General features: G+C 39.3%; 2 protein-coding genes across 3 annotated transcripts in view; one reads left to right on the top strand and one right to left on the bottom strand.

Annotated features, from left to right (window-relative positions):
* The window catches only part of Znf638 (zinc finger protein 638), a 69,375-nt gene that overhangs the window by 34,743 nt on the left and 14,858 nt on the right, over window positions 1–19,774 (top strand). For both annotated transcript variants that reach the window (XM_059258096.1, XM_059258097.1), the window contains exons 13-20: window positions 239–307; window positions 1,108–1,145; window positions 3,526–3,657; window positions 7,025–7,153; window positions 8,190–8,231; window positions 8,816–8,950; window positions 10,101–10,223; window positions 13,809–13,846. In XM_059258096.1, coding sequence (XP_059114079.1) covers window positions 239–307; window positions 1,108–1,145; window positions 3,526–3,657; window positions 7,025–7,153; window positions 8,190–8,231; window positions 8,816–8,950; window positions 10,101–10,223; window positions 13,809–13,846 — 706 coding nt within the window. The remainder of the gene's footprint in view (window positions 1–238; window positions 308–1,107; window positions 1,146–3,525; window positions 3,658–7,024; window positions 7,154–8,189; window positions 8,232–8,815; window positions 8,951–10,100; window positions 10,224–13,808; window positions 13,847–19,774) is intronic.
* On the bottom strand, window positions 12,221–12,724 carry LOC131907121 (large ribosomal subunit protein eL21-like). Its single transcript, XM_059258095.1, has one exon. It carries the CDS (start codon window positions 12,709–12,711, stop codon window positions 12,229–12,231), a length of 483 nt encoding a protein of 160 aa, XP_059114078.1. The 5' UTR covers window positions 12,712–12,724; the 3' UTR covers window positions 12,221–12,228.

Below are 19,774 nucleotides of genomic sequence, written 5' to 3'. Positions count from 1 at the left end.
AAAGCAATGGAGGTAGACAGTAGATGTTGATCTCTGGCTTCCATATACACGACACAAGCACCTGCATGCATGCATACACAGAACCACACAGCCTCACAGGAAATATTTTGTTTTCCAAGAGAGGTTTTACTTAGATCAGCATGAAAGAACCTAAAGTGATTTAAATTCTAGTTTAGATTCATTAGTTTGATTGTATTAGTGTTTTCTTAGAAAATTAAAGTAGTCTGTTTTTGTGCAGCAAACTCTGAAATCAAGACTAGTACGGAAGACAAAGCCACTGGAAAGAGTGCTGAAGAAACTGCTTCAGGTAGGCCAATAGAAATTTCATTTTGTGCTGTACATTTAAAATTGGAAGAAAGTATTTTTAAGAAAAGTATGGTTATATTATATGTTTGTATATGTGTTGATTTTTCTAATACTAGGGTCAAATTAAATATATTACAATTCAGATTTACACTGTCTCTGTATCATTCTTAAGTTTTACTCTTGAGGAATAACTGAAATGTATTATTTAAAAGCTGTTATCACTGGACAGCAAGGCCCTCTAAATCAACTGAGCAAAGCTCATATGGACCCACAGAGACTGAAGTAGCAAGCACAGGGCCTGCATGGGTCTGTACCATGTACTCTGTGTATATTATGACTTTCAGTTCAGTGTTTTTTTAATAAACCTCCTGAGTGGGTAGACTTGGTATTGTGCCCTTTTTTAGCTCTTTTCCTTCTGTTGATTGCCTTGTCCAAACTTCAGTGTGATGTTTTTGTTTTATCTTAATATATTCTTTTTTGTTATGTTTTGTTATCTCTTAGAAGCCTGTTCTTTCCTAATGAGAAACAGAAAGGGAGTAGATCTGGATCGGAAGGATGGTGGGGAGGAACTAGAAGGAGTAGAGGGAGTGGAAACTGTAATCAGGATATATTACATGAGAAAACAGTCTATTTTCAGTAAAATGAGACAAAAAGCTCATATCACTTCTATACTGTTTCTTAGCTATTTGTCAGTCATAGACATGTTCAAATAACTTACTTAATTTACTATGGAATAATGTAGAATCTTGAGGATCACGTGAACTTTTAAAAATTGTGTTTTCATTATTTTTTGGTATTAAGGTGCTTTGGAGGCCACAGAAAATGAACCAGTGAGCAAGGTCAGTTTTTGTATTTTATTTACATAAAATTCTCTTAGCAACTGTATTTTACTTTTTGGAATGGTGAAAATTCTTAGTCATTTTCATTTCTTTAGATATGTTGGTTTAAAAACTTGAATAAATGTGTGTTTATGAAGATGGCTGTCCTCTGAGTACATGTTAAGGCAAAATGGATTTGGAGTAGATAACAGCTCGTTGGAACTGAAAGAACTAGAACTTATGCACATTGGGAATCTAGAACTTATGCACATTGGGAATTTGTTTTGTTTCATTGGGGGATTTTTGTTTAGATGGGCTTTCTTAGTATTGCAGTCTGAACTTGAGCATGCTATGTTACAAGGAGTGACCTTGAACTTTAATTTCCCTACTTCAACTTGGTTAGTGTGAGGATTACTAGAGTGTGTCACCATACCCAGTTTATACATTGTTGGGAATAAAACCTCAGGGTTTTGTACCTGCTTTGTAAGCGTTCCACCAACTAAGCTACATCTATAATTTCTAATAATCTTTTGTGAATTTTTTTATCTAGCCTTGAGGAAAGTAATATATTGAATACCATGACTTTTTTGTTTTTGCTGCATTTTTTGAGAAACAAATAGGCCTTCTGATTTATATGAAGGACATAAAATTCACTGTTCTTATATATTTAAGAGTATACTAAAATCTCATTCATCTAGATTTTATTGGTTAGAGTTTGAGATTGCTCACATGCCATGCCTAAATTCATTTTTGTCTAATAATCCGCTCATTAATAAATCACTAAATAGTATGTCTTACTTTAGGAAAAGTATTTTTAAGCACTGGTATAGTAGGGTCAGTGTAGTACAGCATTCCAATAAAGCTATTTAGGAATTACATACCAATGCACCTGAGAGACCTGTTGTTGTTAGTCACTTGCTTTTCAAAGCTATGACTTCTGGCAAGTTTTCTTTTCTTTTTGTCCCTAAAATCAAAATAGGCCAAGTTTATCATAGAGGCTTTTCAAATTTTCCCTATATCTACAAAAGGAAAAGCTAGCTTAATGAAAGAATAAGTTTAGAGAATAAGTATACTGGGGCAAAATAAAACAGAAAAGTACTTACTTATGGTATAAGGATCTTAAAGACAGTAGATAAAGTTAAAAAATATTGCCTAAGAGTGGTGATTGTTCAGGAAGATGAGAAGACACACTGCTTTGGGTTTTAAATGTACGCGCGCATCACATTGCAAGGCACAGGCATAATAATGGTAAATGAAAGAAGGAGCTGTTGTCCGAGATATGAATGAATGTCAATTTTAAAACAGTAAATTGCCGGGCGGTGGTGGCGCACGCCTTTAATCCCAGCACTCGGGAGGCAGAGCCAGGCAGATCTCTGTGAGTTCAAGGCCAGCCTGGGCTACCAAGTGAGTTCCAGGAAAGGCGCAAAGCTACACAGAGAAACCCTGTCTCGAAAAACCAAAAAAAAAAAAAAAAACAAAAAAAAAAACAGTAAATCAAAAGGAGACTGATAGACCTGGACTAGATGACAAATATTAGTAAATTTGTATATTCTAAAGATGTCTTAGTTACTCTTCCATTGATGTGAATGAGACATTATGACCAAGGCAGCTAATAAAAGAAAGTATTTTTTTTTTTTTTTTTTTTTTTTTTTTTTTTTTTTTTTTGGTTTTTCGAGACAGGGTTTCTCTGTGTAGCTTTGCGCCTTTTCTGGGACTCACTTGGTAGCCCAGGCTGGCCTCGAACTCACAGAGATCCGCCTGGCTCTGCCTCCCGAGTGCTGGGATTAAAGGCGTGCGCCACCACCGCCCGGCAAAAGAAAGTATTTAATTGGAGCCATGCTTACAATTTCAGAGAGTTAGTCTATAACTATCATGATGGGGAAGATGGTAGTTTTCAGGCAAGCACGACCCTGGCCATAGGCAGAGAAAGTGAGACTGGACCTGGAGTGAACCGTTCCAACAAGATCACACCTCCTCCAACAAAGGCTATACCTCCTAATCCTTCTCAAACAGTTCTACTAACTGGGGAATCAAACACTCAAACATATAGGCCTGTAGGGCCTTTCTCATTCAATCCACCACAAAGGGCATTTAATTTTTTTTCTTGGTCTTTTTTTTTTTTTTTTTTTTTTTTTTTTTTTTTTTTTTTGGTTTTTCGAGACAGGGTTTCTCTATGTAGCTTTGGCCTTTCCTGGAACTCGCTCGCTTGCCCAGGCTGGCCTCGAACTCACAGAAATCCACCTGCCTCTGCCTCCCAAGCGCTAGGATTAAAGGCGTGCGCCACCACCACCCCACAAAGGGCATTTAATTTGAGGTTCTACTAGTCTCCTAATTTATCTGGCTTCCCTCAAGTAGTAAATTGCAAATTAAATACTAATCACTTTCTTAATTTGTTTTGAAGGAAATGGAGGAAATGAGTGTGGTTTTTATTTCTAATTTGCCTAATAAAGGATATTCTACAGAAGAAATTTACAACTTAGCAAAACCGTTTGGTGGTTTGAAGGATATTTTGATTTTATCATCTCATAAAAAGGTAAGAATTATGATGACTACTTGTTTATAAGCACATTTTGATAAAAACATTGAATTTTTAAATATAGTAAAGATTTAAGGGACTATCGGGACTATCTCTAAACTCGTGCAAGCTAACAGATGTTTAAAATCTTTATAATATGCTATTTTTGTTTTGTGTTTTTGAAACAGTGTCTTACTTAGGCTAACTACAAACTCAAACTCATGATCCCTCTGTCCTAGCCTGGCTTTATAATCAATCAGCCAGTGTCTGTCTGTCTGTCTGTCTGTCTCTCTCTCTCTTTCTCTCTCTCTCTCTCTCTCTCTCTCTCTCTCTCTCTCTCTCTGTCTCTGTCTCTCATATCTGTCTGTGGGGGGTGCAGGGGCGGAATTGAACTTAGGGCTAGGCATACACTTTACTGCTAAGCTATATCCCTAGCCCAACTAAAGGATTTTTAAAATGAAAAGGCACAGATATCATCTACTTTAGTATTTTTCCTAATTTTGTGTGTGTGTGTATGTGTGTGTGTGTGTGTGTGTGTGTGTGTGTGTGTGTGTGTGTGAGAGAGAGAGAGAGAGAGAGAGAGAGAGAGAGAGAGAGAGAGAGAGAATTTTTTTAAGATTTATTTATTTGGGAGGCTGGGATAACTTAGCAATTAAGAGTATTGGTTGTTCTTTCAGAGGAACTGGGTTTGATGCCCAGACCCATAAGACAGCTTACAACCATCTATAGCTACAGTCCTAGGGAATGTGATACCTTCTTCTGATCTCCAAGGACACTGAAAGCACATGTCACACAGATATACATGCAGGCAGAATACTCATACACACAAATAGTAATTTAAATTTTTAAAAGATGTATTTATTTTTATGTGTGAATGGTTGTTGACATTAGTTTGAGTCTAGAAAGTGGCTAATTCTCTTTAAATATCACTGCTAGGACAACAAAAAGATTAATAAATCTTATTATTTATAAAGGTCTGGAGTGATGGCTCAGTGGTTAAGATCATTTAACTGTTCTTACAGGGGAAGGATCTAGGTTCAGTTTCCAGCACTCACTGGGTAGTTCACAACCACCTGTCCATTCCCAAAAGATCCACTATCCTTTGCTAACCTACATGGATTCCTGCATGCACATGGTGCACATAAACTTATGCAAGTACACATACATACACATAGATAAATAAAATCTTTTTTTTAAAGTATTGTTTTTAAAATAGCTCAGCAAAATTTCTTGTTAATAAACTTGTGTGAGGTACTGTAATATAACCTTAAAGTTTTCTAGAAAAAATATCTAATCTAAAAAATATTACTTTTGGACAGTATTACTCTGTGTCTTATGACACAGTCAATTTTTACACTCACTTAGTTTTTAAGAATCATGGGGAAAATTGAGCAGGATCATCAGCCAGTGTGCTTACTGCACAAAGGGGAGAGTAAAGGTTGAGTTATGTGCAGTTTCAAATTAAGTAGACAGGAGACTGAATTACACACACTTTTAAAAGATGCCAAGGACAGTGTATGGGAGTACAGCTTTTCTTTTCTTTTTTCGTTTTATATAATTATATATCTTTACTTTTATTGTATGATGTTTTGCCATCACATTTATCTGTTTGCCACATGTGTGCCTGGTCCCTATGGAGGTCAGAAAAATGCATCAGATATCTGGAACAGAGTTACAAGAGGCTGTGAGCCACTGCATGGGTGCTGGGAGTCAAATCTGGGTCTTCTGTAAGAGCAGCCTGTACTCTTAAGCACTGAGCCATAACACTGATTTTTCAAATGTGGGTTATTTGTAATTTAAAGGAAGATTAAAAATAGAAAACAATTCATTCTTTTTTTGTTTGTTTGTTTGTTTTTTGTTTTTTGTTTTTTCTCAAGACAAAGTTTCTTTCTGTAGACCAGGCTGGCCTCCAACTCACAGACATCTGGCTGCCTCTGCCTCTTGAGGACTGTGATTAAAGGTGTGTACCACCATCACCCTGAAAACAATGCATTCTTTAATGTTAAAAATTTTCATATGATAATAAAGTGAAATTGGAAATTTTGAGCTTTTAAAAACAATTCAAATTGATGAGTTTATATTGTAATGCAAAAACATGTAATAAATACAGATTTAATATGTACAAAGTCTAAGACAGTAAACCAAGATTATCTGCCCAGATTTGTTTGTTATTGAGTAGAATTATTAAATACTTGGATATACAATACTTCTCCAAAATTATATTGGAAAATACCAGACTCTGCTAATAGTAGTCTCCCCTTACCCATGAGAATTGCCTTTTCAAGACCCAGTAAATGTTTGAAATTAGATGGTACTGAACCTTAGCTATTCTGTATTGTACACATTTCATGCATATACAGATTTCATGTCTCTTCCTTGATAATGAAGCATTTCTATCACATACACTGTAACTTTGGCAAAGCTGGCACAAATTTGTTTTCTTAACTTTACAATCTCAAGGATTTGAGATTCTTTCTTACCATAATTCTTTTATCAAACTCAGCATATGATTATTTTTCCTTTTTTTCGTTGCATTTATTTATTTGTGTGTATATATGTGAATGTACACATGGTACAGTGTTCGCATGCAAGTCAGATGACAACTTGGACACCATGTAGGTCCCAGAGATTGAACTCTAGTGGTTAGGCTTGGCCACAAGGGCCTTTACCCACTGAGTACTCATACAGGCCCCCTGCATCTTATGCTGATCACTTTTGCCTTTTCATTTACAGGAAGCACCTGTAAGGACTTTTCCTTGGCATTTATGATTGCTAGTATCACTGTTATTGTACTTCATGACCATAATATAAAATAAAGGTACCTGAACACAGGTGCTGCATTTGACCAGTTGATAACAAATTGTCATTAACTGACTAGACTCACTGGATTAAGGACTCATGGATGTCCCAGGCAGAGTAATGGGAAGTACCATTATACCACTAAGAATGACAAGTGATTTAAATCTAAGGAATTATTTATTTAAATGTCTTATTAAATCTTAAAAAAAAAATAATGAAACAAAATGTCTGCTAATGCTAAGTACTGTTGTGGATACAATAAATAAGACTTTCTGCATTAAATTTAGTGCCTGATTGCAATTCTGGTGCCTCAAGATCTAGACAAGACCACCTAGGGTCCAGAATAAGACCCTATTTCAAAAATAAATAAACAAAAAACCTTTTCAATGTTAGTTTTAGAATGTGTTTTGGTTCTCTTTATAATATTGCCTATCTGTTCACTTATTTGTTGCTGTTTGTTACATTAGTCTTAGCCTATGGATTTTGCTGTTTCTACGACTTTAGTTTTCTTATTAAGTCATTTGACTCTGAAGAGTCAAGTCTTTTCAGGAAGAATTTATTTTTTTTTTCATTTTTATTTTTAAAGGCATATATAGAAATAAACAAAAAATCTGCAGATTCTATGGTAAAATTTTACACCTGCTTCCCAATATCCATGGATGGAAATCAGCTCTCCATAAGTATGGCTCCTGAGGATGTGGACATAAAAGATGAGGTAAATAATCAGCTTACACCATCATTTTTCCTAGATCTTACTAAATTTTTAAGATCAATTTTACTATTTAGTTGTTGTTGTTAACTGGTTTTCTTTCTGGGGTCACATAGTATTTTTAGGCCATAAAAGTATCCTCTCCTTATAGTGACCACTCAGCCCACTGTTTGAGAGGAAATCCTATTTGGGGGCAGGGGGAATTCTTGACTGCTGCTCTCTGACCAACAATCCAAACAGAATACTGGCAGTTGTCTTTAATTTTTCCTCCTCATTTGTCACACTTGGTCACTCAGTAAAGCTTTTCTATTTTAAGTATATCAAGCTTCATCCCTGTTCCTCATTGTTTAATCTCTTAAAACAGCCAAAGTAATAGAGTAGTTCTTTAATGCTATTGTCAGGTTTGATTCCTTCGAGTACTTTAACCACAAAGCCACGAGACTAACATGAAATTCAAATCTGTTAAGATTCAGCTTCAACTGATGCAAAAACATTTCAGGGTCTGTAGGACCTAAAAGGAGACAGTAAAATCTCATAGAAGCTAGGGGAAATGCAAATTTAGGAAAGCCTTTTCCTGATAATCATCTTAACTTGCTAGTATTAGTGGGGATTATTATACATGTCAGTAGTATTAAAGAAAAAGTTTAAGAACCATAGTTTCATTAGATAAAGGCCAAATTACTCTTCTTTATACAGAGCCTTCTTTTAAAGTACCTTTTGCCAGTTTTGCCATTCTTTTCTTGTGCTGCTTTTGGCCTTTTTATAATAGTAACAAATTACTACACTGGTTTTTATTTGCCTGCAGTGAACCTAGGGGAATAAGAAGAATTAAGTTAGATAGGTAGGGTGAGACTTAAATAACATCTTCAGAGAGAGGGGAGAAAAGTTTTAAAGGAGTAAAACTTTAGCTACCTGATTTATGACATACTTAACAATGCATATCTGTGTAGGTCATTGCATAACAAATCATGACCAAGTTAAGTGTTAGTACATGAATGAGACAGAGCTTTCACCTTTTACTTTTGAATGTTTGACTTTTTAGGAAGCTCTCTTTACAACCTTGATTCAAGAAAGTGACCCAGAGGTAAGTTTCACATTTAAATGCTTTTGTTTGCTGATTTAATTGAAAATTTGTTTTATTTTTCTTTTGAGAATTAAAGAAAATTCTAGTAGCAATTTTAATACTGAGTTGACTAAGATTATCAGTTGGCTCTTCTTGGTAAAAATGAAAAGGGTCTCATAGTCCTTAATATGAACTAAATTTTTATACACTGAAATGCATATTTGTAGCCACATAGGTGATATTCCATTTGAGAATTTTTTTAAATAAACGTAGAAATACATGTCCAATTTTATTATATTGTTTTATTCATTGCTCAGATATAAAATTAAGACCTTACTATTGGTCTGGAAGGTTAGCTCAATGATAAAGGGCTTCCCTAGCACACATGAGACTCTGGTTTCAATTCCCCCACACCCCTTCCCACCCCACCTTAGTCCTAGGTGTGGGAATACCACTGTTTTCTTCCATATAGTCATTTTCTTATTCTTGAAGGAGCATCACCTTGCTTCTGTAATATTAAATTACTGCTAATCAGTGATTTATGATTTGATGTTTATCTTTTTCCCCCTACTTTATCTCAAAAAAAAAAAAAAACCAAAATACAGGCAAATACTGATAAAATTTACAACCGATTTGTACATCTTGACAATTTACCTGAAGACGGACTTCAGTGTGTGCTTTGTGTTGGGCATCAGTTTGGAAAAGTGGATCGCTATGTGTTCATAAGTAACAAAAACAAGGTAATTGAACCCTGTATACTTATAGTCTGTAGATTCTAACTTGGCTTTTGTGTTGAAGCATCTTTAAACATTATTCAGCCACTAAGCAGAAGTATAACAGACTAGGACAGTTTCTTCTGGACTGTGATTTAAAAACAGGTGAAAAAAAAAAAAGATGGCCTCTCTCTTTAGTTTAAGAAGAAGTAAGAGGCCGGGCAGTGGTGGCGCACACCTTTAATCCCAGCACTCAGGAGGCAGAGCCAGGTGGATCTCTGTGAGTTCGAGGCCAGCCTGGTCTCCAAAGCGAGTTCCAGGAAAGGCTCAAAGCTACACAGAGAAACCCTGTCTCGAAAAATTTAAAAAAAAAAAAAAGAAGAAGAAGTAAGATTTACAGAAAGAACAAGGCAACACAGTACGAAGAGCATTGTCTTACCAGGAAGACACACATATATTCTTTGACTATGGCAAAGCTGTTTTACCCTTATAAAATGAAAGGCATGGTTTTTTAATATATATTTAAAGTTTCCTTCTAACTAAAACACAGATTTAGATCTGTTTATCAACTTTATTTCATGATTTGCCTTTTATACTTAAAATTACAGTACGTTATCAGCCACCTGATGTGGGTACTGGGAACTGAACTCGAGTTTTCCAGGAGTGCAGCAACTGTTGAGCCATCTCTGCAGCCCCTACACTATAGTTCTCTGTTTTAAAGAAAGAAAGGGTTTTTAAATAACCTTTTGTTTTGCCTAGCCTTTGTAAGGTATTCTTAAATTATAAATTTACCATTTTAACTTTAGGTGTCAGTTCAGTCAAATATGCATTAAGCATATTTGAATTGTATTTGCTGTTTTGCGATTGACTTATTTCACTTGGCATATGTTCTAGGTTTATTGATGCAACATATATCAGAATGTCTTTTTAAAGACTAAACAGCATTCTATTGTGTGTTTAGACTGTGTTTTTAAAATTCATTCATCGGTTAGTAGACAGTTAGGTCTCTTTTTTTAATGGATGTGCCTAATATTTCTTGGAATGTAAATGAATAAATAAATGTTTGGGTCCCTGGTTTCAGTTCTTCTGGGTATACAGTAAAATGTGGAATTGCTAGGTAACATCCTAATTCTACTTGTAATTTTTAAATTCATGCTTTAAAAAAATATTTTTAAAGGTGATTCTTCAGTTAGAAAGTCCTGAATCTGCTCTGTCAATGTACAGTTTTCTGAAACAAAATCCACAAAGCATAGGTGATTATGTGTTGACCTGTACTTTATCTCCAAAGATGGACTCAGAGGTAAGTGGTTTTTGTTTGTTTTTTTAATCAACTTTTGTTATTTTAGAAGATCAAAAGGATGGGGCTAGAGAGATGGTTTAGCAGTTAAGAGCATTGGCTGTTCTTGCAGAGGACCCAGGTTTGGTTCTAGCACCCATGTAGTGGCTTACAGCCATTTGTAACTCAAGTTACAGGGATCTAGTGCCACCTTTTGACATCCATGGGCACTAGGCACACACATGGTACAAACACATACATTCAGGAGAAGCACTCATATGCATAAAATAGATAAATCCATAAAAAATTTTTAAGAAAATCAGCATAAAGGACATTTTCTAAAAACTCAGAAGATACATTATGAATGCAGTTTAAGAGTAAGCTTAGATAGTAGTCAAACTTCTTCTGAATTTAGATTTTTTTATATTGATAATTTTAAAAAATTATTTGACCCTCCTACAGTTTTGATGATTATGGAAACAGAGTACATGAGATAAATTGGTAATTTTGAAATATGTAACTATTTTTGGGTACTAACATGTGAAGAGATTTGGTATAGACTGGGCAGTAGAGGCACATGCCTTTAATCCCAGCACTTGGGAGGCAAAGGCAGGTGGATCTCTTGAATTTTTGAGGCCAGCCTGGTGTGCAGAGTGTGTTCCAGGACAGCCAGGGCTACACAGAGAAACCCTGTCTTGAAAAAAACAAAACAAAACAGAGAGAGAGATTTGGTATGTCTTCTGTGATCATCTCTAGGAAACAGGTACTGTTTTTGATCCATTGTTGCTTCCTTCCTGGAAGGAAACATTTTTGTTTGTTTATTTTTTATTTTATATATATATATATTAGTGTATTGCATAAGAAAGCAAAATTTGGGGGCTGGAGAGATGGCTCAGAGGTTAAGAGCACTGACTGTTCTTCCAGAGGTCCTGAGTTCAAATCCCAGCAGCCACATGATGGTTTACAACTATCTGTAATGAAATCTGGTGCCCTCTTCCGGCTTGCAGGGATGCAGGCAGAACACTGTATGCATAATAAATAATTAAAATTAAAAAAAAAAAGAAAGCAAAATTTACATGTTCTTGGTTTACATAGTTGTACAGTAGAATACATGTAGAAAAACAGTAAGTACATTTTTAAAAGAAATTAAATTCATATTTGTGTTTTTCTAATAGTTCCATTGTGTTTCAGTAGCAGAGGGTAAACAGTTGAACCTTATATTTGGTACCTATATTTTTTGCTAATCTTTCTAAATTCTTAAATTAACTGAGGAAAGATGTGTGTGTGTGTGTGTGTGTGTGTGTGTGTGATACATCAAGAAATAAAATACCAGATGGTAAAAAGTGCTGTGAAGACAAATAAATCAAGATAAAAAGAATTACAAAGTCAGATATAGTGATGCATGCCTACAGTTTCAACACTTAGTAGTATTGTGAGTTCAAGATTATCCTAGGTTACGTGAAACCCTGCCTCAGCATACCCAACTTCTCACATAAAAAGAGAGACATAAATGGGGAATTGTGTGTATTAAAATGGTAAGTTAAAACACCCTGCAGAAGAGTCATTTGGAAGACTTGAAGGAAATAGGGAGGCAAGCTGTATAAATATATGAAGAAGATATTTTTACTCAGAAGGGCAAGCAAAGGTCTTAGGGGTATATATTCAGTCATTGAAGAATTTCTGGACCAGCAACCTAGCTCGGTAAAGGCACTTTACCCCCAAGCGTGGCCACCTGAATTCAATTCCTGGGACACATTCCCATGCAGGTTGTTCTCTTACCTCCACTCACGTGCATACACAAACACAAACTTTTAAAAGAAGAATTTCTAATAGGCATCAATAATCCTAGTTTGAAAATCATTCTGTGATTTTTTTTTTAATCTAAAAGCTATTGGTTTTGACCTAATGTTTTTAATTAATTTTTTTGAGAAATTCTTAAGATGTGTTTTGATCACATTTACTTCCAGTTGTTCCTTTTTTTTTTTTTTTTTTTTTTTTATAGTCCAGGTCCTTTATTTCTTTTTGTACATTAGGCCATGAATTCGTATGGAATGGGCTCCAGCAGCTCAGTCTCCTTCCCGTTAGTCTTCACAAAGTGTGCTTCTCTGGGTGGGGCGGGCTGGCGCTTCAGCTGCACCCAGGTGCCCTTCTCCTTGACTTCCTTTTTCTTCTGGTCGTTCTCCTTCACCCGCTTCAGGAAGCTGTCTCGGCTCTTAGAGTGCTTGATGTGCTCAATCCGCACGTTAATTCTCTTGGCAAGAATCTTGCCCTTAACTTGCTTGTTTACAATGATGCCCAGGGCATGCTGGGTGACATTGTAGACTCTTCCGGTTTTGCCATGGTAACACTTATGAGGCATTCCTTTTTGAACAGTGCCCATTCCCTTGATGTCTACAATATCACCTTTCTTGTAGATTCGCATGTAAGTAGCCAGAGGAACAACTCCATGTTTTCTAAAAGGCCTGGAGAACATATAGCGGGTCCCCCTCCTCTTTCCCTTTGTGTTCGTCATTTTGCCGAGTTACTGGAAGATGGCTGCCGCGGCCAAAAGCCAGTTGTTCCTCTTAACATCTTCCAGATTCACTCTTACCTTCCCTGTAAGCCTTTTTTTTTTTTTTTTTAATATTAGCTTTAATTTTTAAAATAACTCACTGAGTCCTTCATTTTGATATTCCATAACATTGCTTTTTTGGAGGGCGTGGGTTCGGATAATATTTAAAAGCATTATTGCTGTAGCATTTCTAGGGTGTGTGTGTGTGTGTGTCTATGTCTGTGTATATATGTATGTCTATGTAAAGGCCAGAGGTAGATGTTGGGTGTCTTCCTCAATCGCTTCTCCACCTTCTTTTTTGACACAGTTTGTTTCACTGAGCTAGAGCTCACTGATTGAGTTAGACTAACTGTCCAACAAGACCCAGGAGTCCTAATGTCTCTACCCCCCAGCACTAATATTATGAGCATGCTACTGCTCCCAGTTTTTTTTTAAATGGATGCTGGGAATCTGAACTTACATCTTTGTGCTTGCACCATGAGCATGTACCAACTTAGCTGTCTTCTCAGCCCCACTTCTGCATGTTTAAGTAGGAGATGTTTGTATTGTTTAGTCTTAAGTTACTCAGGCTGATCTTGATTGAGTTCCTGAATTCATGGGATCTACCTGCTCTAGCCTTCCAAGTAGCTAGGATTATGAGCTGCTACACCATGTCCAACTTAGTGGGATGCTTTATGAAAAGTTTTCCTTAAATACATGTCTTTAAAAGCAAATCTACAAGTAAGATGTTTATGTCATGTTTATTGCTTTTATTCTAAGAAAAGATGTTATTTTCAGGCTTTTACAATTCACAAATTTTCTCGTTTCTATCAATATATCATTACTTGGTAATTTGACTTATTCTATGTAACCTAGCACTAGTTTTTAGTGAGAAAATTTTTCCTGGAGCATAATAGTTATGTCCAGAAAACTAACACTAACTCTTTCTATTTTTAAGAAGCAGCTTGCCCCCCTTCCCCTTTTTTTTTTTTATTTTTGTTACCTAAATTTTACCTGAAAATATTGAGTGGTGCAAATCCACTAGAATAACCTCTAATAAAATGTGAATTATATTTTAGGCTCAAACGGAGAATGATCCAGAACTAGGAAAAGAAAGGTATGTTGCTTTAATATCTTTCCTTTCGTTTTGTGTATTGTTTAGGTATTTTTGAATCTTGAGGTAACTGTTCTCAGGTACAGAAAGTTCCCACCCTACTTGTTCCTTTTGTTTATGTATAAGCTTGATGTCTATTTACTTTTGGGTTCTGTTTGGCCTTGGGGTTTGTTTTTGGTTGGTGGCTATATTTAATATTCAGGTATTTATTGACTCTTTAGAGAAACTATATGTATAAACAGTTTGAATTACCTATAGAAATGTTGCTTCTTTATGCTTGGTAAACACCCTGGAGTGTTTGGTTCCCCTGACCCCGCCGAAGAATTAGGCCCATCACCCGCAGCAGACCTTGACTGAGGAGGGGTAGTGGGCCTAATTCTTCGGTGGGGTCAGGAGAACCCCACAGCTGGCTCCTGAACAGGGAATGACAGAACGTTCGACTAAGGCCAAGAGGTTGGCTGGGGTAAGTAAAACACTTAGCATGGGTAATGCAACTTCCACCATCTCCCCTCTCAAGGCGGCATTCCACCCAGAGTGGGAGGAGGATTTGATCGAGGGAGAGAGAAGAGACTGGGAGGAAAGGAAAATCAAAGTAAAAATCTCTGGCCCTGAGGAGGATGGCACCGAGGAGTCCTATCCTCTTTTCTCCCATATTGCCCCAGGACTGGAGAGGAAGGCAAAGAGGAATTGAGGCAAGGGAGGCTGTAGAGCCCTATATAGCCCTATGGTCAGCTCTTTGCCAATGGAGGAGCATCCCGGGAGCCTATCTACGCAGAAGCCTAAATGACTAAAGCTAAGGGTCAGAAGAGGAGGCAGAGGGGAAATGGGGTGCGGGACCTCCAAGCTTTCCCCGTCAATTTGGCCCCAGATCCAGATAGACCTTTAGAAAGTTACTCCTGGGAAGCAAAAGACATCAAGGACCTCCGCAAGGTGGTGATGGAGGATGGACTGAACTCCCCTTGGGCCCAAACCTCGCTGCAGGATATTACATATAATCCATGTGTACCTAAGGACTGGATGGACCTAGCAAAGGCAGTGCTCACCAACACCCAGTACATCAAATGGTGTGTTTACTATAAGGAGGAGTGCCGCACCCAGACAGAAGCTAATAGGGAGGCCCATCCTCTGATTCTCATCACATATGGCATGCTGGCAGGCTTGGCTGATAGGTTTTCCACTGGCATTCAGCAAGCAGCAGTGGCGGGTCCCTACAGGGATCAGGTGAGAAACGCAGGGCTTGCTGCTTGGTACAACTAGATGAGGGACCCGTTGAATCCCCAATAGCTGGGGTGAGGCAAAAGCCCAACGAGTCTCTGGCAGAGTTCATAGATAGGGCCCAACGAAGCATTAGCTGCAAGTTGCCTGCCGGCCGCTGAGAGAGCAATTTTTCAGGATCACAGTGTGGGGTGGGATGAATTCTGCCCACCACACAACCTGTGCAGGACTTAAGGATGCTTCCATGAGTAAATGAATAGTAGCCAGCCAAGACATAGGCATGGCTCATGAGCAGACACAGACTCTGGCCATGGCTCTGCAGTTGCAGACAGAAGCCATCACTGAGGCCCTCTTGAGGGCCAGGGTGGACCAAGGCCAGGAGGAAAGGGGGTCTGCTTCTGATGTGGAAAGGAAGGTCACTTTAAGAGAGAATGTCCTCAACAGGCCTCCTGCAAACCTAAATGAGACTGGTAAAAGACCCATCAGGGAAAAGCCCCCACCCCCACTAACCCTTGTCTTAGGTGCAAGAAGGGCTATCATTGGAGAAGTGACTGCAAATGCAAATTTGACTTGGAGGGGTATCCTTTAAACTAAATGAGAACTATCAGAACAAGGAGGGATCTTGAGGAAAAGGCTGAGGCTGGGATCCCATAAGGGAGCTCAGGCTAACTGGACGGTTTCCCTGATAGAAGGGCACTGTCCAAAAATGAATCTGGTTATTGAAGGAAGGAAATTCACCTTCCTGGTGGACAAAGGTGCTGATAGGATGGTTATTAGAAAGGAGGAGGTTCCCTCCGAATGGGAGTTGACATCGGGACCCCGAATATTGGGAGTCGAGGGGAGGACCCAGTCACAAGAAACAGTCTCCTTGATGAGGTGGGTTAGCCCCAGTGGGGACCAGGGGAAGATCCGCCCCCTAGTTGCAGAGACTCTCTCAGCTAATTTGTTGGGCCAGGACCTGTTGTCCCAAATGGAGGTGATTTCTCAGACCTTCTTTAATGATATTATGGAGGAGGAGGCAAGAGTACAAGGAGATAAGGAAAAAGAGATCTTCACTAGGCTCTGGGAGGACTGCAACTGAGCTGACAGGTGGAACCCCCAATTCTAAGGGTCACTGCCTCCCTGGTCCCCGTGATTAGATGGAAGCTCAGGGGCCCTGTGTGGGTGGAGCAGTGGCTGCTCATCAAACCCAAATTAGAAGCACTCCCCTCCTTAGTTAAAGAACAACTAAACCTGGGGCATATATGCCCCTTGATGAGTCCATGGAATACACGAGTATTTGTAATAAAAAAGGCTAAAGCGACCTGGCGTATGCTGCAGGATCTTAGAAAAGTTAATGAAAAAATGGAGATAGTAGGAACCCCTTTGAGAGGCCTTCCTTGTATTCCAGCAGTCCCGACAGAGTACACCGTCACTGTTTTGGATGTTAAGGATTGTTTCTTTTCTGTTTCCCTTCATCTGGAAGATGGCTCTAAATTTGCATTCTCCGTCCCTTCCTTAAATTTTTCATGCCCGGATGCGAGGTATGAATGAGTGGTGTTACCCCAGAGCATGGCCAATAGCCCTGTCTTCTGCCAAAATTATCTGACCTCTTTGCTGAGGCCTGTTTGGGAGAGACTGAGATCCCTGATGTACACCTACATGGATGATCTTATTGTGGGTCATCGAGACCCCAGGCAACAACAGATTCTCTTAAGATGGGTCCTTGACCTCCTACATAAGAATGGACTTAGGGTGGTACCTAATAAGATTCAACAGGTGGCACCCTTTAGAGTTCTTGGAGCCAAGCTTACCTTAACAAGGGCCTGCCCCCTTAAACCTAGGTTGGATATCCCCTCTCAGGTGACTCTTAACTCAGCTCCAGAGTATTGTGGTGGAGATAAATTGGCTGCTACCCTGGATGTCCATTTCCAAGGATGCCCTTCTCTCCCTTTATGACCTACTGAAGGGCATGGGACCCTCAGATAAGGTCACCCTCACACCTGAACAGTAGGCCACCTTCTCCCACGTTCAGAGGGCCCTTGATAACATCTCTCTAAAATGCTTCTCAACAGAAAAACCGTTGGCCCTTTGGCTTTTTACCAGAGCTTCCTTGTTTTCCGCAGTCCTAACCCAGGAGGATGAGCCCATAGAATGGGTCCACCCCTCAGTTGGAAACACCCCTCAAGCTGATCAGATGGCAGACGCTATAATAAGAGGGAGAACACAAGCTCTGAGACACTGTGGGTGGGAACCCCATATAGTCATCTTCCCCTTTAGAGTGGCAGATACAGATTGGCTCATACGGGCCAACACTCGTCTTTCCCTAGCCCTGGAGGGATTTATGGGGCAACTAGATTGCCATTATGGGCTTTCTCCTTGGACCACCATGCTTTGGAGGCTTCCCTTAAAGCTTCCTAATATGTTTCCTTCTGAACCTATTCCGAATGCCCTGCATGTTTTCACTGATGGTGGCCGTGCAGGCTCGGCTAATGCAGCGTTTAAAGGTGGGTCAGACACCCCCATGCAGCAGGGGTCAGCCCAATACAAGGAAATGCTGGCCGTCGTCCTGGTCATGCAAGACATACTAGGACCTCTCAACTTGTACACAGTCAGCCTATATATGGCCAATCTGATGCCTCACTCACCTGGGGCACACATCTGTTTGGATGCCCACCCCATTTCCCGGCTCATGGTTGCTCTACAAGGGCTGTTATAGGGTCGAATCCATCCCATCTATTATAGCATATGAGAGGACACTCTTCACTTCGGGATTCCTATTCCAAGGCAATGCACAGGCTGATAAGCTGGCCTCTGGCTTCCACACCATGACACTACAGGAGGCAACTCAACTACGTGACCTAACCCACCAACTGGAGGGGGCTACAACACTGATATACTCAATTCCCCATTAAAGATCTCAAAAAAGTAGTTCATACATTAAGTTTTGCCAACCTTACCTACAAGTACCTCCACTGCAAAGGCCCAGGGTTTACCCTAGAGGCCTAAGGGCAAATACGATATGGCAAACAGATATGACTCATTATGTACCCTTTGGAAAGCTAAAACACATATTTGTATCAATAGATACTTATTCTGGTGCCTGCTGGGGCACGGCTCACACAGGAGAGAGGTCCAAACATGCACATTCCCACTTCTTACAATGTTTTGCCACATTAGGCTAGGCCTTCCTAATCAAGTAAAAATAGACAGTGGCCCCTGTTTTGTTGGAAAAGCTTTGCAGGACTTTTTTACACAATGGAATATCGCCCATGTCATGGGGATCCCTTATAATCCTCAAGGGCACGCAATTGTTGAAAGAAATCATCAATGCCTCAAAGAACTGCTTCAAAAACAAAAAGGGGGAGTTAGCCCCCATGTACACCTGCAACTAGCACTCCTTACCCTTAATATTTTAAATTTGCCCAAAGGGATGCTGGAATCCAGATTTCAAAAGCATTAGGGTCAATTAAACAAACTACAGATACAAGTCAGATGGAAACACCCACTGACATTCAAAGGGAGAGGACCAGATCTCCTACCTACAATGGAAAAGATATGGATATGTCTTCCCTATTGGGGACAATGCCCCGATCTGGCTACCAGCCAGAAACCTCAAATTCCTTTCCTCCCTGTCCTTACTGGAGGATGCCAAAGATGCCAAGGACCCATTTGACCAATAAGGAAAGGAAGGTCCTTTGGTGGTTGCAGCTTGTTTTAGAGGGAAAAAGAAAAATAGTAACAATAAACAGATCCAAGGGACTTGGTCCCTTGAGGAGCACTTATGTTCCTTGACTGTTTCAGATGGAGGCCCTCCTGTGAGTGACTCTGCTACCCTGCAGAGAAACCAGCATTACCCTCAACTGATAAGATGGGAGGTGATTAGTGCTGGTACTGGCAAGATCCTCAGTGCAACTGAGAAGGAGGCAGTTCTGGGCTCCTGGTGGCCAGACCTCTGAGATCTGGCCAGGGGATCCTGAGATGTGGGTGACTGGACCCCAATCCATGAGGAAAGATACTTACAAAAGTCTCTTGATACTCTTGCTCAAATGACTCTTCAAAAGAGGAGAGGCTTAGACCTTCTTTTCTTAAAGCAGCGAGGTCTATGCACAGCGCTGGGAGAATGCTGCTTTTACGTAGATCATTCTGGAGTTATTTTACATAATCTAGATGAGATACACAAGAAAAAAATTAAAATATGCCTTGGTATCAACAATGGTTTAAATGGCTCCTTGGCTGACCACACTCATTTCCACATTTCCACACTCTCCGGGCCGTTGGCTCTTTTATTTTTGGCCTGTACTTTTGGGCCTTGGTTATGGAGAAAATTAATCAAATTCTTCAGGGTCCAAAAAGAAAAAAAATACAGCTCATGACTTTGCCATTACTATGACAGGCTCGATACTAGTGACACTTCCCTGACATAGGGGGTGAACCTAATCTGAGGTGCCAGAGCACCATGCGAACCTTCATAGAAGGGTCCCTGTCCATACCTAACCCAAGGTGGGCTTGCTCAAAAACAGAAAAGTGGGAGTTGTAGATATGCCGAGCACATGTTGCTGCAAAAGCCAAAGATGGCGCTAAGAGGAAGTGAGCTGGGTGGGGACCTAACTTGTTTACCAAAAATTATAATTGGCTCTTGGGATCAAGAGATAAGACATAGGTGCATGGCCTCCTCGTGATCATCATGCTGAGCTATACCCTGAGAGGCTCGTGGATATATGACCTTTGTTGTGA

The sequence above is a fragment of the Peromyscus eremicus genome, chromosome 3, assembly GCF_949786415.1.
Source record: "Peromyscus eremicus chromosome 3, PerEre_H2_v1, whole genome shotgun sequence".
NCBI lineage: Eukaryota > Metazoa > Chordata > Mammalia > Rodentia > Cricetidae > Peromyscus > Peromyscus eremicus.
The sequence above is the reverse complement of the archived record's forward strand: the minus strand, read 5'-3'. Positions and strand labels throughout refer to the sequence as shown.